Here is a 20,555-nt window from a genome sequence, read left to right as displayed (position 1 = left end):
GATGCTGGAAAATAATTGTCAAAATGTGAGCTGAACAGTAGAAGTCCTTTATAAGTAGGTGACTAATGCTAATGGGGCAAAACCTGGATTGAAATCAAGTGCTGTTAAGCTTAAAAAGCAGTTGTAAGGGATGGGATGTCTGTGTTCTCATATATAAAGTGTTTCTTGAACAATGCGTTGGCCTTTCTGTATTTTCTGTATGTTCTGTTATGGTTAGGTGTTGAAAATTTCTACTCCTTGTGTTTTCAGTCCCCTGAGAAGAAGGAGCACAAGGCATGAGAGTCTAAAATGCAGTTATCCACTTTTAATTCTGGAAGTTGGAGAAGCTGCTTTTCGCCTGGTTTCCTGAGTTTATGTCATTGTGGCTTGTCCTGGAATGTGTCTTGTCCAGTATCCTTGTCCTGGAAGAGGGCTACCAAACTTTATGCAAACTCTACAGGGAAGAGGGACCTCTTTGAGCTCAAGATTTGTACATCTTTCGTGAAAATAAGTGGCTAGGGAGCAGGACAGACACCAGTTGGGCAGTCACAGACTGTATGAAATTTAACAAGAGCAAGTGCCAGATTCTGCACCTCGGATGGGATAATCCTGGTTCCGTGTAAAAACTGGGGACAAGAGGCTGGAAAGCAACCTGCAGAAAGAGATCTGAGGTGATGGGTTGATGGCATGTTGAGCATGAGTCTGGCAGCCAGAAGGGTGAGTTGTGCCCTGGGGTGCATCAAGAACAACAATGCTGGCTGACTGAGGGAGGTGATTGTCCCACTCTATTCTGCATTGGTGCAGCCTCACCTCAAGTCCTTGTGTATAGTTTTAGGAGCCTCAGTGCAATAAAGAGACCAAACTATTGGGGTATGTCTAGAGGAGAGTGCCTAAGATGGTGAAAGGCCTCAAGGGCAAGATGTGCTAGGAGTGGCTGAGGTCACTTGGTCACTTGGTTTGTTAACTTGGAGAAGGGAAAGCTGAGGGGTGACCACATAGTAGTCTACAGCCTCTTCAAGCCAGCAGTAGAGGCAGAGGTGCTGATCTACATTCTCTGGTTACCACTGACAGGATGCAAGGAAATGGAATGAAGCTGCATCAGGGGAAGTTCAGATTGGACCTTAAAAGCAGGTTCTTTGAGAGGCTGGTTGGGCACTGCAAAAGGCAGGAAGGAAGTGGTCATGGCACCAAGTCTGACAGAGACACTCTAAGGAGTGTCTGAATGAGGCTCTTATTCATATGGTTTATTTTTAAACAGTTCCGTGAGGATCAGGGAGTTGGATTTGATGATCTTATGGGTCCCTTCCAACTGGAGGTATTTCATGATTGTAAGTTAGTCAGCCACTGATGGAGTAGCAGGTAATGTCGAGCTGTGGGATGAAGACAAGGTGACCATTGTCACCTGGTCCATAGGCCTACAACTGGAAAACCAGTTGGAGTTTGCAGGCTCTGTGGCACCCTGTGGTGCACAAGGCACAAGGGAGAGAGGGAGGGAAGGAAGGAGGAGAACGCTGCATTTTTAGGAAAACAGAATTCAAGCAGCCTGTTGCTCAAGTCAGAAAGTTACGTTTGTGGTGATTCATCACAAGTCTCCTTTCTTGGTGTGTTGCCATACATGTGACTAATGGAGGAAGTTTCCAAAGCTCCTGTTGGCTTCTGCAGTGGAATGTAAATGTGACTAATACTGTAGCAGTAATATCTGAGAGCGGTGATAGGTCTTTGCAAAGCACTCCTATTTGCATAGTTACTTGGATCTCTTGAATACTCTCTAGCTCTTCAGCTATTCAAAATCCTGTGTTTGCTCTTTTGTTTTACCTGCTGATTTTGCTGGAGCTTACACAAACTATACTGGTTACTAGGGACAGCATTCTAAAGACCCGTCTCTTGAGATCCTGGTATTTGAGCTACAGACATGAAAGGAAAATAGTGTAGACACTTCTGAAATGTTCTTGAATATGCTCATGCCCCTAGGAGCTAGAAGTACCTGCTGTATCGTGCTTTGTATGCAATATAATATCTGCTTTATTTGGAAATATCTTTGCTTAGACTAAAAAAATGCTCATAAGCTTAGTTACTCTGTGTGCTCCTTAAAGCTGTAGGGAGTGCAGCATATTCTTGCTGATTTTTTTCTTCTTGGATCCTTTATATAATACCTGTTTTCTAGTTATTTGACTTTATCTCTTGTTTTCTAATTATTTCTCTCCTGGAACGAGCTGAATCCCTGGTAGGGGGAGCTTTTCTCCCTTCAGGCTAAGTCACTGAACTTCTAGTTTAGTTGGACCCACCCATACCAAAGGCTGAGCGAGTACAGTTGTAAAAGCAGCTGCTTCAAAGGCATAAGAAGGTTTGCCATAAACAGTGGAGAAACACCTGGTTTTACTGGGAAAGCAAAGTGCCAGCACCTTAGAGTGCAGATTATTGTAACCAGTTTCATAACCTAGTATTTGACATTTTCTGCTACTTTATCTCAAAAAAAGTAATGTATGTGAGGACCCTGGCATCTTGCTGCATGCTCAGAAAGCAAAAGTGTTGTTGCAGAATATTGAATCATTCCAGTCAATAAAGCATGATCTTTTTCTTATATTAACTCTCAAATTTGTTTATTCCTCTGTCAAAGCTGCATGTTGTCTGTGAGATTGGCAGTCAGGAGTCACATCCTAAATTATTTCTCCATGAAGATCTTACGTGAAAACAATCCCTTAGAAAGCACCCCTTTTTACAATGGTTTCCTCCTTTTGAGGGAAAGCACTGCAGCTGGAACTATTCTGAGTTCCTGGACTGTGTTTCATGGTGGCAGTGGGAAACTCTTCAAATAGCTTCTTTTCTGCTCCAGGTAAAATTTCAGCTGCACCAAAGCGTAATGTTTAGTGTTTTTCCATCTGTCATCTCTCCTAAAAAGAAACAGGGCTCTTGAAATATACCCACCGGTGTAATGTTCATTCTCTTAGTGATACATCTTTTACTTTGAGACAGATAGTGTAAACAGTTTGTGATGGTCCATCCTCTGGTTGCTACTCTGGTAGAGTGTTTTGAGGAGTATGCGTCTTCAACAGATTCCTCTGCCTGCCTTCTTGGAGTCAGACTGTGAAATATCTGATCAGGTCCTGTCTTAGGCATACCTCCCAGGAGGACTGTAGCCCGAGAGAAACATGTACTTGAGAAAACAAATAAATTAGAATTCGGGGTTGAGGAACAACTATGCAAATACCTGTTTAAATTTGAGTGTTCTGACCTCTTTCTGCCTGTTAATATGTAGGTTTCTTGTGTAGTGTAACCAAGGGGGTAACTTCAAAAGTAACTGACGTTGGGGTCTTAGCACCTTCTAATTTTACAGAGGTTTTTGAGATTGTATTGCAAGATGATGCCAACTTCAGATAAGCAGCCCTACTTGGCTGTGAGCAAGGTGGTTTGTGATTCAAATGTTACATTATGGGAGTCACTGCTTAGACTTCAGATTTCAGTTTCTGCTGTAGCCAGTTCACTTGGCCAGATGAACACTTTTTTTTGTTCCATTCCAGTTGTCATTCCGAGCTTCCCTATTGAAAGAAAGAGAAAGAAACGTATCTTAGTCTTTTCTCGGGAAAAAAACAAGGCATTATTAGTGCAGTTACCTGAGAAGTAAAAGATATTTCAATTTTGACCTCATTTAATAGGAAAGATGTCACGAAGTATAGGAGCATCCATCATTCTTGGTATTAAAATCATGACTTGTCTTAGCTTGGTGTGTCATGTAAGTGAAAGGGCATTCTGCCTGTGGTTTGATTTTGATGTTTGTTTTTTATTCCTCTCTTCAGACTTTGCAGAAGCTAGTTCTGATGCCTCTTTGATAGCTCCATTCTTAGGGCAAAAACCAGGCACATCAATGCTTTATGCAGTTATCTTATGAATTCAGGTAGTTCTGTCTGGAAATAACTTTTGATCTTTCTTGATAGTGAGTATCCAGAAAAAGTCTTCAAGCTTCTACGGGGCTGAAAGCAGTGTATTTGTATGTCTTCTTCTTGAATAGCCATTATCTACTTTCATGCCATTTTCTTATTCTATGTTTCGGTGCAAGTAAGGATAATGAATATCAGAAATATCCCAAGAGTTGTTTTAGCTGTCCATTTATTTTACAAGCCTCTGCTACTGATATCACACTACTTATATTTATGCTGTGAAACCAGTTTTTATCATGTATATATTGAGTTAATGTGTTTGCAGTTGGCTGGATAAGCAGCAGTAGCTCTAGCAACTGACTTAATACAGCAAGAGAGGGTGTTTTTTTATGAAGACTGAAAATAGAATTTAATCCACCTTGAGTAGAGAGCCTGTAGTGGCACCAGCTGCATTTAGCTGATGTTTTAGGAAGTTGAAGAGACTGCTCAAGATCATATGTGCTAATATCTTAACCACCTTCATACTGCTAACCTTGTTAGGGGAAAAGATAAGTCTTATAAACTCATTAAAATTAATTTTTAATGCCAAGATTTTAAAAGCAGTACTTGATCACATGACTTCCATAATGACCTTTGTGCTCCAAGGCTCTTCTTCACACTTGAATCTTGTAAATTCTTGTGCATTGGAGCTGTCACCCTCCTCATTTTGTGGTTCAGTGGAAAGAAGGCTGGGAAAGAATATGCTGGGGATGGCACTAAGAAAGCATGCAATAGCAGTGGCAAGAATAAAGGATTAAGTTCATTATATTTACTGTCATGGCCATGGAGGTCCTTTCTATAGAGCAAATTTTTAGAGCTGTTCCTTTTTTTCTGAAGTGATCTGGAGAAATAGAGAAGAATACCTTCAACCCTGACTGAAAATATTCTACTCTGAATCAGGAAGCAGAAAACATAAAATAGATCAGAAATGTGTTTATGACTTTAATAAGTGTTGGCTTTGAATAAGAAAAAGTAGTGTTCTTACTGTTGCTTTTATCTTCTACAGGCAATTTTGATGACTTCAACTTAGAAGATGCATTTGGTAATTATTGCACTCACAAATTTTGGGAAGTAGGCGGGAAAATAGTGGATGCTCTTATGAATTGTTTGCTTCCAAGTATCACTGCATGACCAAGCATGAAACTTTCCCTGCATATGTTTGGTTTAAACCTCAGTGGAACAATTCAGCTATGGGTATGTCAAGATGTTGACCACATGGAACGCAAATTTGTCTTTGGAACACTTAAGGATTTCTCTTAAGGGGAAATTGTCTTGTATAGATTTGATCTCATGCTTTTCATCGTATTGACATATACTTACATTTGTGTTTCATGTAGCTTCTGAACAGTGTATTAAATAGCATTTAATTTCTGTTTCTCTAACCGTCCCTGACAGAACAGACAACGACAACAAAGAAGCCTCTTCCATCTCAGAAGACACCCCCACTGGACTTAGGTGGGATATAATTGGCTTGTCATGTCTTTTATTGTAAAGTCAAGTGTAGTGTACATAATAATTTGAGAGCCTGAACTTTTCAACGTAGTTGCACACAGGGTTGTGATATTTCTATAAAAGAAAGCAGTTCCCTAACAGCAAAAGGATTTCTTCATTTTGGAGCCTCCTGCTGGTGCTTTCACAAATGTACTTGGTGATTTCACAAACTTGAAGACTCTGTGAAAATCCCTTTTGTTGGCTTTCAGTCTGCATGTTTGGAGCTTGCTCACCTTGAGCTGGCCCTTGACAGGTATCATGATCACCAAAAGCAGCATGTCGTTTGGCAAGTAGTGCCTGGTAACTGTGGGGCTCCTCTGTGGGCCACTGTTGAATGAGCATGCTGTTACATTCTTGGTGAAGACATTGTGAGGTGCATTTTGTGTAAAAATAGACTAGTTAAGTTTTTGCATTACACTTAAAACTTCTCCTCTTTCTTTGTAGATGATCTTAACTTGGGTGATGCTCTTCATCCTGGTAAGTATCATGTTTTCCTGGATACTGCTCAAAGGTATTTGTACAATGTCTATCCATGCTTTATGACCTAAATATAATAAGGGCACTGAGTTGATTAAGGTAGCAGACTGCAAATAAAATAATTGCAGTCTAGTTATGTTTATTTACTTTCATTTTTCAGGTTCTGGATCATAAAAACTGTATGAATTTCAGTAATTTCTTAGCCAAGTCCTACTTGTTTCATTATTGTGTCTTCACTAGATGGCACTAATTCCATAAACTATTACTTATGGAAGTAGTTTTTAAATCTGAAGTAATCTCTCCCTTTACAGAACTAATTGTAGTAGCAGAAGTAAACATCAATGTGTTAGAAATAATTTGAGGGGAAATATGTGATGTGAAGACTGTGACCAAATACAGAAAAATTACTAAGCTCTCTTATTGTCCTATTTTGTAGCAAGCTAAATGAAATGTCATTGTGGGGACCATATTTTTACTTCTATACTGTGTACCTTGTCTATTCTTTTTAAGTGAGCTACCAACCGTATTACTGGTTAAAACCCAGTAATTTTAAAAGAGAAAACAGCCGAGTAATCTATACCTGGTAGAAAAATGTAAAGAATTTCAGCCTTTGCAATACAATGTGCAAATTAAAATGCTGTGTAACACTTTGAGTTCTTCTGTATATGTTAGTTATAGCAAGGATCTGACATACAGGTTAATATAGCAGAAACACTGTTAGTTGCATTGAAATACAGTGTTTAGCTAAAATAACCAAACAAATACAGCATTAGTTAGTGAAAGGAAAAATGACGTGGGGAAGTTTTGATACCATTCTTTTAGGTCAGAGCCTTTCAAGGTACATTGCATGCTCTGCTTTTGGTCTCTTCACACTAGTAACTTTATTCTAAAACTCTTGTCTACAGATGGTCCCAAGCCAAATCCTCCTGCAAAACCTAGAGACACTGGTAAGACTGACCTAAAGGAATTTCTAAACAGTAGAAGAGTATTTGTTAATCTATCTCAATTCCTTTCAACATTACTGTATTTTAGTTCAGTTTTTATATCTTCACCTTTTTTTCTTTTTTTTTTTTCCTTAAATCTCTCTTCTGCATGTAGATAACCCCAAGAAAGATCAACCTAAAGACACTGGTAAGGCTTCTAGCACAAACTCCTGAATCCAGTCAGGGTTTTCCTGACTCAGTTACACTTCTACTAATTGATCTGTGTTAATTGGCTGCTATGTATGTCAGATGTTGCACTGGATAAACACTGAGGATTGAGGAAAAGTTGTCTTGCAAATAAGCTTTGCAGCAGTCTTGAAATTCCATAACAAACATGTTGAGTCACTTTCACTTAAAAGCAGGATGGTGTGTGGAGGAGGCAGGATGGGAGAGAGTGTGTGTGTGCTTGGGGCAATGCTGTGCTTGGCTGCCTGTGGTGGAGAACCCATGCATTGGATTGAGTTCTTTCATCTTTACAAACTGAATCCCTTCTAGTCATGCTACAAGGTAAGTAGGAACTGCCTATGATCTTTATTCTTAAAGGATCTAAATTAAAGGTAAAGCTCCAAGTTAAAGGGTTGGGGTTTTTTTGTTTGTTTGTTTGTTTTTAAAGGCTCAGTTAAGTAATGCAATTATTTGTATTTGAAAGATAGGCTTAAATATGTATCCTTCCCTGCCTGTTGTGCTTTAGAGGTCTTTGCCTCACCCAGAACAAAACAGATTTAGATAGATGCAGCTGTGAAAATGCCATTATCCATAAACATATTGGTAAAGAGTCCTTAACTGGAATGCAGTCCCTGGTTCTTGTTTTTCTGATTTGCAGCAGATACTTGAATTTGGGTCTTGCATGCGTCAGTACAGTGTTTTTGCCACCCAACTAAAACAACCTCTGATGCAATACTTTTAATTTTGCTACTTGAAACATTTGCTTTCATACACTAAAGATTCATTTGGCAGCAGAGGGAAGGAGGAGAAGGTCCCATGAGTGAGAAGGGAATGCTCCATAAGGTAGGGTTCAGTGGAAATGGAAAGGGACTAGTCCAGTGTCCTGCAATAAATCAGAGAAGGGAATTACATTTGGACTGTTTGTGACTAAGAAACCCAACTCTGAAGATTCATTCACAGTTGCAGCCTCGAAAAGAAACGGTCCTTTCCTGCACAGCATAGGGAGACTTGGGTTATTCCAATTAAGTAGCTTATAGGGCTTCTTGCTTGCTTAGCCTGATTTGTGCTACTCTGCTTTTCTCTTGAGTTGTTCATTCAGAAAGTCCAGAGGCAGGAGCACTGCTGTCAAACTTTGTAGTGCTCAGCTGAAGGGACTTAACGTTGTGAGGGCTTTTAAAATGTGAACATGTTTTCACTACGATGCTGAGCCTAAAACCACCACAAATTCAATTGAACAATCTTGAGAAAATTTCCATGTCATTATGTGCCTTGAGGTGTCTTTTCACTGAACTTAAAACATGTAAGGTAATGCTGTTTGCATTTTTTATAGGCACATTTGATGATGCAGATCTATTTGATGGCAGTTTACCAAAAGGAGGAGGTGATGGTAGTGACAGCAATGGTAAGACAGTAGGTCATGCTTCATATTGTTTTTATGGTTACATGAGGTTTTGATAAAAGCTTGCTCCCAAGCTGGTTAACGTGCTCTAATTGTAACACCTTTCATTCTGGTATCTGAAACTTAAGAGTATATCTTTGAGTTCAAAAGTAATGTGTTCTGTCTCTACCAAAAAAAAAAAACCAACCAAAAAATTAAGAGCTAAAACTTGTCTAGGGGTAAAACTTTCATGATTTTTACTGTTACACTAAGAAGGATGGCTTTTAAAACTGAGACATGAATGTGGTACTTACTTCATAATTTGCCATAAATACAGTAGTTCTGAAAGTCCTCCAGGTGCTATTTTTAGATCTTTTGTGACATACTGTCAGTTTCTTTTAGTTCTTGTAGTTAGGAAGTCTAAAGGTGGGCCAGAAGAAGATCTACCTCATGTTCTCAGAAATTTTCTTTGTCCCAAAGGATGAACTGATTCTTACACTTCCAGGAGACTCTTAGTCTTCAGTTTTTACTGTGAGAGTGGTGAGGTACTGGAACAGGTTGCCCAGAGAAGTTGTGGATGCCCCATCCATGGAAGTGTTTTATTGCCAACTTGGATGGAGCTCTGAGCAAGCTGGTGTTCCTGCCCATGGCAGGGGGGTTGGAACTAGATGATCTTTATGGTCCTTTCCAGCCATATGATTCTCTGTAGGGTATATCTACTCTGAGCAGAATAAAACCATTTCATAGCTTGCCAGACTTTCTTTTAGTAATTTGGCATTTCTAATCGTTGTGGCTCAACTCAGTACAGAGGTGGTCATGGGAACCAGGCTGCAGTAATGGTCATCCTTAGGATGTGTCTGATCATCCCTGTGTGCGTTACTGAAACTTTACTATTTCCAGATCAGCATTAGCTGAAGTATCTTGATGGGGTTTGAAGTGTGCCAATGGTTATGACTTCTTCAGAGAGTTATCCTAGACAGAGATTACCTATGCTTCTTTTCTGGGTAGCTTTCACCTCTCAAGGTTTGTTTGGGGCAGTATCTTGAAAACTGGCAGAGGCAAGAAATACCTGTGGAGACTTGTGGGGTGTTTTCATCTGCACGGGTTCCTGCTGCAGTGGTACAAGTTGCATTGTGACAAATATAGTTAGTATTTATAAAATTTCTGTCTTGCTTGCAAAGAGAATTGCAATGGTATTTAATACACGAGGCTGGGATTTTAGGAAAAGATAGTTGTTTCTGTGGAAATACAGCTGAGTGTTACTCTGAAGTTATACATTGTTCCTCTCCACTGAGTGTTCTGTGGTGGTGCACAAGTTGGTTAAACCAGATTTTACAAGTGCTCTACTGATTTTGTAGAAGTGCTGAGCACTCAAGGCTGTAGGTGACACCACCGTGAGCTGTACTTTGAAAACAGAAAGTTTGAATGCCAGAGTTTAGCACTGTATGGATATAATAGATGGTTTGTAATGTTGCATAATTAATTGACAAAAGGGTTGTCAATTATGATATGACTGTTCCTTAGACATGTAAAATGTAACCTTTCTGTTCATTTTTACAGAACGAAGGGGCCAAACTCCAAGTGATGGCCAAGACAGTGAAGGTAAATGCATAAATCTGTGTGTGTGATGGCATCTGGATGTACAATGTTTGTTTTCTGGAGGTTTCTGTGTTGCTAATCTTCTACTACAATGTCTACTACTGGGAGTGGGTTACAACTTAAAAACTTTTGTGGAATATGGAATTCTTACTTTCAAGCTGTGCTTTCATAATCCTGTAAAATCTTTATGTTGCAAATAATTCATAATTGTTAAGGTCTTAGAGGTGCTGGTGCAGTGATCACATGCATGCAAAGTAGGTATGGCCATGAAAGGGTAGCTTTTTTAATCAGTGGAAATTAGAACAGGAGTGCTTAAGTTCCTTAACAACAGGCATTGCTAAGAAATCAATGGTTATAAAATGAGAGGAATCGCTTTTCATTATACATGAAGACAGAAGGAGTTGATCGTTACAGTTTCATGTAATTTCAGTTTAATGATTTTTGGAAGTGTTCATAGGGTTTACTTTGAGACAATACAATTTTGACGTGGCTTTCAATTCTGAAAAATGTATACAAACCTCTCTGTTTTTTTCAGCTTCTCAGGGAGCAATAGCTGGAATTGTAAGTGCTGTGGCTGCTACTGTAATTGGAGCAGTGTCTAGTTTCATTGCTTACCAGAAGAAGAAACTCTGTTTCAAACAAAGCGGTAAGAATTCTAAATTAATTTTATTTTCTACTGTCTAAAGAGATGTGGTTTTGTATTTATATGGGGCCTAGAAACTGATCCTATGCATAGGGTAGTTTTAATAGCCCAGTGAATTTATGTTCACAGGGAGTAACCTTTCTTACTATTCACCTACGACAGGGTGACTGAAGAATACCTTGCCCAAAAATTAGGCTTGCAGAAGTAGAAGAACTTAAGGCTTTACATTTCCTAAAATAAAAGCACTTCTTGTTAAAATGAAAGCAGGAGAGACTGCAAGAAAATACTTTTTAAGGAAAATCGAGTGGAGATTGAGGATTAGAGACTATTTTCATGCTGGAAAAATGGGAATCCTGTGGGTGATACGAGGGGCAGAAGCTTTGATTTTGTCTCTTTTAGTCTTTCTGACTGTTTGGTGTGAGGTAGTGCTGTCATCCAGCCAGGCACTGCTGTTTTGTAGTTTGGGAAGTTTTGAAACTGAGTAACGTCTCTACCATGCATGTTAAAATTAACGTGCAGGCAAAATAAGGGCAACTCAACTACCTGCTATCAGTAGCCCATTTTCTTCAATTCTGTTTCTTCTGTCACATTATCTCTATAAATCAATAACTTCGAATATAAGGGAATTTGAATGCTAAACATCTGTTTGTTTCCCAGCAGATGAAGAGAATGTGAATATGGATAGCCATAGGGGAGCACAATCTGAGCCACCTGGTAAGACAAGAATCTAGATGGACAATGAATTTTTTGGTGGGAATCCTATCAAATGCATTTTATTGACATCTAACATAGTGGAGAAAATTATTTACACCATTTTGTTTAAAAAAAAAAACATTTAAACCTGTCAATTTTGGCAGAATATGATCTGGCAGTGTGTCCTGATGGCCTAGAAGGCCAATGGCATCCTGGCTTATATCAGAAATAGTGTGAGCAGCAGGACTAGGGAAGAGATTGTCCCTCTATGCTTGGCAGTGGTGATGCCACGCCTCAAGTCCTATGCTCAGTTTTAGGCACCTCACTACAAGAAAGACATTGAGGTGCTGGAGCGTGTCCAGAAAAAGGCAAAAGAGCTGGTAAAGGGTCTGGAGCCTCTTAGAAGAATCAACTTAGGGAGGAGCTGGGAGAAAAGCCTGGAGAAAAGGAGGCTCAGGGGCCAATTCTCTCTACAGCTAAATGAAAGGAGGTTATTGTGAGGCCACTTCTCCCAGGTAACAAATGACAGGACAAGAGGAAATGGCCTCAAGTTGTGCCAGGGGAGGTTTAGATAGGATATTTGGAAAATATTCTTCACAAAAAGGGTTGTCAAGCATTGGAACAGGCTGCTCAGGGAACTGGAGGAGTTGCCATCCCTGGAGGTCTTTAAAAGATGGGGACTTGGGGACATGGTTTGTGGTGGACTTGGGAGTGCGGGGTTAATGGTTAAAATCGATGATTTTAGAGGTCTTTTCCAAAATAAATGATTCTGTGATTCTGTGACTTTACCATGACAACAAACTTAGAACTAACTCAAGAACTTAGATCTGAAAATGTGGCCACTCTTCTCTGGTTTTTTATTCTTTTAACAGAATGGTTTATTGCCTTGAGAAGTCATTGAAATACAGGAGCTTAGAGAAAGTAAAGAACTGAATTTTCTCTGCAGAAGTAGTATTAAAGACAATATGCAAGCACAAACCTACTCCTTTAGTGTGATACATAACTGCAATTAGCAGTGTATTAGTGTATGTTCTTTCTGATTGGAATCTGAAACCTTTTCTGATTACAAACTGATACAGAACTCTGCAAGAACGTATATATTACAAATAATTATGTTTGAATTGTTGCCTAAAGAGACTGTGGAGAAAAATACTTCAGGTCAATATAGTGTATAAAATAAGATTAAAAGAGTTGATCCTTTAATCAGCCTCAGGCCAGGGGAATAAATACGTAAGTGCGTGCACCCAGACAGTGGGTCTATGATTTTATAATAAGGTCCACCAATCCCAGATCTATCCACCCCTGGTTCTGCCCCCTTACTCGCCCCTTCGGAAATTGGGTTTAGGGTCTTTAGGGACCCCTTCTTCCTCATCTTCATCCTCTTCATGTATAGTCCTTGGAGCTCCTCTGAAGCTCTGGGTTTGAAGGTTGCTCTGTCTGTGTGATACCTCCTGGTCCAGGCTTAGGGTGCTGTGTTCTTAAACAGAAATGTTTTTCTACAATTCTACCTTGAAAGGAAGACTAAACACGCTAACAGAATTAAGAGGGATTGATATGAAATGGGGTAACAGGGTTGGGTATGTGTAACTGTTACGCTGCAGGATAAGGGATATAATACAACTACATTAAAATCTATATTTACTACACAACTACTTCTAAAATCTACAAAAGTTAAAAACATCCGAAAAGCTCTGAGGCATCAGAATACGGATGTAACTGCGCTGGAGGCAAGGAGGACTAAACTCACTAGCATGTTGTTGTAACTAAAGCATTTTCTGTTGTGAACAGGGAATGATTCTTGTATGAAAGAACCATCACGTAATTCATCTTTCTACAAAGGTGACAGCTGTGGAAGGGTCTCTTGTAAAGCAACAAGAACTTTGACAACCTCACCCTTCCACGTGTGGCTGTCCAGGGTACCTGGCTGATGGAACAGGTGTTTAACTCTGGGAAAGCCATAGATAGATCTGGAGGAAACGGTATAGGTGAAACCTTGGTCTTCTAGTCCTTGTGACTGGTCAGCAAAGGAAGAAGTAGTATAACCTCAGGCTGAATTTTACTGATTGTTTTGGAAATACTGAATATTAAAATCCCAAAGCAGTATATAATTTCAGTATGTTCTTCTGTGAGTTTAAAATCTGCAGAATTATTTCTATTTTTTTCATAATGAAACCCAACAATTATATTGTATTTTCCTCAGGTATTTCATCTGTTTGCTAAAAACTTCCATCTGGCTTGTGGTCATCTTTATAAACACTTTTCCTTTAAGCTGTTAAATGCATAAAACTCTAAAGGACAAAACATTTTCTTGTGACTGGCTGTCAGAACTGGAGATAGGCAGGTATCCTCAATTCAGTGATGCATTAAGTGAAGCAAGCGGTATCATTCAAAGACCTATACCAAAGGCAGTTAAAAATTTGAGTTTGTAGTTGGGATATCCTAAAATTTTGGCCAAGATTCACCAGAACTCAAATGTGAAATGTGTCAGATGATGCATATTTTGTTTTAACCAGTAAAGTCAAACTTGGCATGTTATCATACATGATTACTGCCGCCTATGTATCGATGTCATATTACATCCCATATTTCATACCTCTGTTATATTTTGCAGACAAGCATGATTGTGTTTTGAGCCAAGAAACTGGGCATCCATGGTCAGAATGGTGCTGTTCTTGATCTAAGTTCTGGGAGTCAGCATATGTCAGCTCTGCTTCTGGTAGTTGAGTGTCAATGTACCTACACAGCTTGTAGTTTAAAGAGGTCTTTTATTAAGCCAGGTCAGATGGCACAGAAGAATAGATCTGTGGTTTTAAAATTTTATGTAGGCTTATCTTCGACTTCCTGAAAATACAGTTAACCTAGACACTTTGTTTCAGTAACCTACTTTTCTATCATTTACACAGTCTGTACTCCATTTCATGTTGGCACTGCAAACCTGAAACTGCAAGTGTAGATATCTTCCCTGATGTTGTAGGATGTGGTTATTTGAGTGAGAAATCTGGGATGTAATATATGTTGGTGTGCAGCATTTTGGCTCCACGAAATCAAGCTCTGCTTACCTGAATTTATCACACAGTGCTAAATGCCTACTGAAACTTTGTTGTCCACATAAACTATTACATAACTTACAATGTATGCTAACTTAGTGTTCTAATCTTTAATTGTTTTTCACTTCTTAGTTCAGCGCACACTTCTGGAGAACTGAATTAAAGAAAGCGTGATGAAGAACAGATCTTGAAACTGGATAGAGAGCCTGCATTCTGCCTGAAGAAAAAAAAAAAGGACACAAAAAAAGCATAAAGTGAACAGCAGAGTCTGAAGTTGCATTAGAAAACTGTTCTTGTTTGAAACATCTCTGGGAGTGTGACTTTAGGCCTGAGTACTTCTGTATGGTTAGCCCTGTGAAGCATTGTTGCACACCAATACATGGCCTTAATGACAGGAGCATAGAAGTATGTTGTGCCTTCACATTCCTTCCTTTGCTCCTCTGACAGCTGGGTGTGTCTCAAGTGCATTCAGTATGTTTAACTTTTCCTTACCTCTCCAAAAACAATAAGCAGTTAAGGTTTTGTTACGTCATTGCTTTCAGGCAGTACAGACATTTTTTTTAATATCCTGTGCGCAGTGAGTGTGCTAACCAACCAACCAACCAACCAACCTGGTGTGTATTGTGGGCACCTGAAAGCAAGTGGCTCACTGTGTGTGAATGATGGATCTGGGTGTGGGTGCTGCTGACCCAATCTGTGTAGCTGCCTGGATCAGCCACCAGGGAAGAGATACTTGTTCTTGAGCATTCAAGAGACAAAAATTCAGTTTTGTTTTTGCATTTTTTTTCATTGCATCTGTCTGGTACAGATTGAGAAAACACAAACTTAGTGCATACAGACCCTTCATCCTTTCTGGCACTTTCTGCTTAGCAAGTACCGAGCTGGTCAGTTGTGGAAAAGCCTGATTTGCACATCAGAACCATAATTGGATTTTGTATATCCGGCAAGATTGATATTTGGCATTGTCTAAACAGTTGTGGGTGAAGTACAGGCAGTGGGATAAACATCTTTCGACTTCCATAACCAAAAGCTTAACATAAAATAGTGTTGAATTCAGAAGGTGTAACATACACATGGAAGGGACAGAAACAGTACTACAGGTCAAAAGTACAAAATAGCAAGAGTGACCAGAACAACCCAACCCCACTCCACAGGCATCCATTGAACAGTATAAATAGCATATGTGTGAGAAGTGCTTTTGGACTTGTGAAGGATTGCCCTCAGGATGACGACCTATGATTGCATCCTTATTTGAAAGCACTTGAGAGCTGTGCTGTTGCTCTTGAAAGTGAAAGGAAGGTTTCAAGGATCTGTGGAAACATGAAAAACTGCAACTCCTAACAACTAAAGGACTAAATTTGGAATAATAACTAGTTCTGTCTGGAAGGAAGAGTCTGACCAGTTCTGTTGGCTTTCATTTTAATTGTTTCAAATTTCCATGCAGTTCTACAATATGTGTCTTACTAATGTGCTTTAGCCACCTGACAAAGTTCTTCAGGAAAATGACATTTCATGAAACATCTTAGAAGTCATTAATGAATTTGGATATTAAACCTGTAAATATATCTGTACATTCAAATATGAATGTATGCCAAGGATAATTCATTTAAGAATTTCTTGTACATGTTTCTTAGCTTGCAACAAAGCTTTACACAGATTTTAGTATTTTGTTACGGAATTAATTTGTAAACCTCTTGCCCCTCTTCTGCTTTTGGTACAAAAGTGCTAAAACCTTTAAGTGTGTTTGAGAGTGCAGAAATGATTTTTATATAAACATATACTCTATGTAAATACAAAGAAAAGAAATGTACTGCTTACTGAATGAATAAACAATGAATGAATTATCAATGCCAAGTGTGGAGAAAACAGAAATAAGTCAGTGTTTGTTAGGAATAGAATGGCAGGGGAAGCTCAAAATAGCTTGTAGCTAACCAGAATTTTGAATCCTTTTTCAGCTTTTGCAAGCTTAAAAATTACTTATTAAAACCTCCTATCAATGTTGTGATTTTTCTAAAAATAAATTTTAAAAAAAAGGTTTATGTGTTTTTCTCCTTAGTAGTTCTAAAAATACAAAACTTTTGGTGCTCAACTAGAGAAGGAGCCTTCAGATAGTTTGTCTTCCTGCTCCATCAGCAGTTCAGATTCATTTCTTAGGGATATTTTAATCATTTTAGAAGAAAGTTGGCCAATAGCAATAAAGCTTTGAGTTGCTTTTACAAGGTGCTTAACTAGTATGAAGTGCAGAGAAGGTATCTCTGTGAAGGACAGGCATGGCTTTTGAAGAAGCTTTGATAACACAGACTCTACTGAAAATATGGACAGCAACAGAAGGTTTAGTATGGGCAAACTTAACACTGTTGAGTGTTCCTCATCCAGATATTATCACATGCTTTAGAAGCAGACACTTACAGAGCCATGCGTTGTCTCACCTTCGGATGTGAGAGGACCATAACTGAATGAGATGACAGTGCAGGTGTTGCCAAGTGCCTAAAAACTAACAAATTTACTAATTCTTGTTCTCAGTCTAAAGAGGCATAGGTTACTGCATGAATTTTGGGGACGACTATACTCCACAAAGCAATCATAGCTAAAGACAGTGTTTGCAGGGAAAAGCTGTTGTAATGCTGATTTCAGCATCTCTCGTGTCTGGTTTTGCCCCCTTATGGATTCACAGGCTGGAGTTGTGGAAGAAGGAAGACAGACTCGCTGCTGCCACCTAGGAAGAAAAGTTTAAAGAGAAAGCTTGAAATTTCAGGCTATTCTCTTGTTGTGAGAGGCTGCCAATTTGTGGATTTCTGTTACTTACCTGTGGATAAAATGTAGCAGTTCACTTGCAGCTATTTGCCTCACTACCCATAGATTCTTCGTTGTTGTTTTTTCCTTGTTCAGCTGCCTACCTTACGTAGCTAAATATCCTAATTCATCATTTCTCCCATTCCTTGGGATAGTAAACATTATCAGGTAAAAATTATTCATCACCCTAATTAAGTAGTTTTATGGTCATCTCCCACACATCAGCTGCTGCCCATCATGGCCTTATGAGCTGTCGATGACTTTCAGATCCAAATTTGGGAATTAACGTTCTCGTTTCTATACAGATATCAGTCAGATATAGTGGAATATATAGTGGAATGAAAAAATGCTGTCCTTTCGAGGCCCAAACTGCAAGTTTACCCTGGTGAGGTACTTTTACTGTTAAACTGAGCTAAAATGGATGGCAGCAAAGAGCTCTGTGCCATTCTTGTGGTACACCCTCTTTAGTTCTGTTTTTTACTTCAGTCTACCTCCTTTGAGGACAAGGAGAAGTTACCACCAGTAATAGGAGGAAAAATAATCAAAACAGGATCTTTTTGTAGAATAATATGCCACTTTAGCTTCTGCAGGGTAGATGTGGTGGCAGTTTAGTTCATGCTATCAGTGGAAAAGACTGCTTTAATAATATTTTGATGGCTTTCAAGTGCCATGCCCATCTCAGATACTTATCCAAACAAATTCATCGGGCTGTGGAAATGAAAGCAGGCAATTCTTAAGCATGAAATTTGGCAGCTTTTTACTGTAGCTCTTATTTGTTCATCTCATTTCAATGTGAGTGCCAAATTTTCAATTCTAAGAAAAACATTTTAGTGCAGTCTGGTTTCACTGTACCTTGGGCTGAATTATGCTCTCAGTGCCACATTTCAGTGCTTTTTTCCCCACCAATTAGGCCACCACCTAAACCACACTGTTCTATGTGTGTTTTTCACTTGACAAGATTATGAGACAAACCTTAACCTTTACACAAACTGAAAATATTACTTTATTTTTGCTCTTTTCTGTTACACAAATATAAAAGACCCATTTGAAAGGAAGTGATTATTAGGAATAGAAAAAGGACTTGAATGGAGCAAAAATACAGTTTTTTCAAATCTCTGCATTTGGACTACTTTAAGCACCACAGAATAAAATACTAAAATACATTTTCCTTCATCTACTTGTGAAAAAAACATTAAAGTTTCAGCTAGGGCATAGTAATTGTATTCTGTTGACAAGAAACTGTATCAACAATTCACTTGTGTGTTTCGCTTACACTTAAATTAATGCCTAATATTACTGGATGCTTCAATATTTTAATTAAAATACTTCTGGTTTTATGACAAAAGATGAGTAGTGTAGGATATTAGTGGCTTTCCCAAATAGTTCTACTGTGTAATTCAGTTCTTTCATTTCCTATAGACGCAAACAGCAGGTTACCCATGCCAAAGAGAGCACTGTCTAACCTCTGCCCACAGGAAGGATGGGGCTGCCAATGTGATGAGTTGTGACTGTCCTCTTTTTCCTTTTTAGCTTCTCTCATCTAAGAGAGGCCTGATGGGCTAAAAGTAAGTGGCATAGGGAATAGACAAACACACTGGCTCCTTTTCTACCCTCATTTGCCATTTCAAAAATATTGGTATTTTTCTTGAAAGAACAAATGTAAAAATATAGGGAGTGCATGGAGTTCATCCACCTTCTCAGGTGAATAGTTGGCAGAACTTTTTTTTCCCTTTAAATTGAAAACGATGAGTCGATTGCAATTTATGGTCTGGAGTAAGGCTATATATTTCTTTTTTTATTTGCTATCTTGGGCAAGCAGTTGCATGTTTTTGACAGAACTAAGATTAATAAGTTCCTGCAATGCCTCCAAGAACAGAAGTGAGATAAGTGTTCAAGACATCCTGTCTCCTATGCTAGGTCCACTCCTCACAGTGCCACCTTTGTATTGTTTCATTTAACTATACAGAGTAGTAGCTGGCTTCAGAAGAATTAGAGAAGATGTTTATCATCTTCAAACTTCATCTGAGAATGTTCAGTATCACAATGAATTTGTATCACTCTCAGGTGAGAGAATGTGTTTTGGGAAGAGTTCACTTAGAAGAGCAACTGCTTTGAAATAAAGCTACTGAACATATGTGAGCTGCTTGGACTTGCCTGGGACTAGTACTCAGCCTTGCTAACTTTCCTGTTCCTTTCAGGCAAATTCAACACTGATATGAAGATTAGCACATGCAGGCCTGGTTTTGGTATTCTTGAAAAAAAAATAAACTGGATTTATGGGATTGCTTGTTTCACAGTATAATTCTTGTTTTAACTGGCTGACAAAGTCACCTTTCAACCTAAATGTCCTTTACTCTTTGGAGATGGAGCACTTGTCTCTGACATGGAGAATAATGATACACAAATTAAACCTTAGAGCTTGTATTAGTAGCTTAAAAATAGTTAAGCCATGTGATACAATAAGCCAGACCTTTATAAACCATTCTGTTGGTTCAGATTTGGTCAGAGGGAGTTGACCTACTCTAATATCAAGCTTCTTGAAAACCCAGTAATCACCAGGTTCTATCAGTCCAGCTTACGTTGCTGCATCTGTTTTTTGTAGTTAGCATAAAAGCATGAATTCAGCTGTATGTTCTAGTTAACAGAAATGCAGTTGGGAGCAGCCTGTGCCCCACATCAGACTGAATCACCCAGCGACACCACAGGTGTTCAGGTTGGCCATTCGTGGAACAGAATCCTGAGCTATTTGCTGCCCTAGACAAAACAGCACTGACAAAACCCCCTGCACCTTACCCTCCAGCACAAGAGAGGATGCACACCAGTCTCCTTGCTGGCATTGGACACCAGTGTGATGGCTGCAGTCCAGTTCAAAGGACAGGAGTGTTGGCACATGTGTTTGCCAGAGAGAGGCTATAACAGATCTGCATTTAATCACATCAGTGATTTTAAAGTATGTTCATGTACAGATAGATGCATGAATTTTGTTCATTTTCCAAAGCCTTGTATTGTCATACTTGGTGCTGTCTGACATCTCTCTACATGTAGGATATGCATGGATATGTATAATTAAAAAAAATTACAAAACTAGGTCAATGGAAAAAATCATGATGAGCAATATTTGTTTTACCTTGTGAAAATACGAATCCACTGGAGAGCTGAGTATGCATCAGTTCTGTAGTCCAACATCACATTTTAAGTTTATCAGATTTTTTTTGTCATGCCTCTGTAACCAATTCCCAAGTCTCTGCAAAGCAGATTCTTGGCCTCCACTTCCCTAACACGGCGGCCTGAGTTAGGGATTAGGACTCTGGCAGTATTGCCTTTATCAGTAGTTGTTGCTCAGCCAAGAACCAAGCAGAGAAGTGGTGCTTTGAGGACAGAGTGTGTCTGAGT

The 20,555-nt window shown here is 39.1% G+C and overlaps 1 protein-coding gene across 3 annotated transcripts in view; it reads left to right on the top strand.

Annotated features, from left to right (window-relative positions):
- Window positions 1-16,409, top strand: part of CD99 (CD99 molecule (Xg blood group)) — a 32,185-nt gene extending 15,776 nt beyond the window's left edge. Inside the window, exons 2-11 of one of the 3 annotated variants that reach the window (XM_050333815.1) lie at window positions 4,900-4,935; window positions 5,289-5,348; window positions 5,829-5,861; window positions 6,767-6,808; window positions 6,960-6,992; window positions 8,340-8,411; window positions 9,948-9,989; window positions 10,522-10,632; window positions 11,290-11,343; window positions 14,502-16,408. In XM_050333815.1, coding sequence (XP_050189772.1) covers window positions 4,900-4,935; window positions 5,289-5,348; window positions 5,829-5,861; window positions 6,767-6,808; window positions 6,960-6,992; window positions 8,340-8,411; window positions 9,948-9,989; window positions 10,522-10,632; window positions 11,290-11,343; window positions 14,502-14,527 — 509 coding nt within the window. In that variant the 3' untranslated portion in view covers window positions 14,528-16,408. Of the gene's footprint in view, window positions 1-4,899; window positions 4,936-5,288; window positions 5,349-5,828; window positions 5,862-6,766; window positions 6,809-6,959; window positions 6,993-8,339; window positions 8,412-9,947; window positions 9,990-10,521; window positions 10,633-11,286; window positions 11,344-14,501 lie in introns of all 3 variants that reach the window. The other 2 variants (XM_050333814.1, XM_050333816.1) reach the window with 2 other exon arrangements.
- Window positions 16,410-20,555: the final 4,146 nt, after the last annotated feature.

The sequence above is a fragment of the Myiozetetes cayanensis genome, unplaced genomic scaffold (assembly GCF_022539395.1).
Source record: "Myiozetetes cayanensis isolate MyiCay16 unplaced genomic scaffold, myiCay2020 scf5-8, whole genome shotgun sequence".
In the NCBI taxonomy this organism is placed as follows: domain Eukaryota; kingdom Metazoa; phylum Chordata; class Aves; order Passeriformes; family Tyrannidae; genus Myiozetetes; species Myiozetetes cayanensis.
This window is presented reverse-complemented; position numbering and strand designations above follow the sequence as displayed.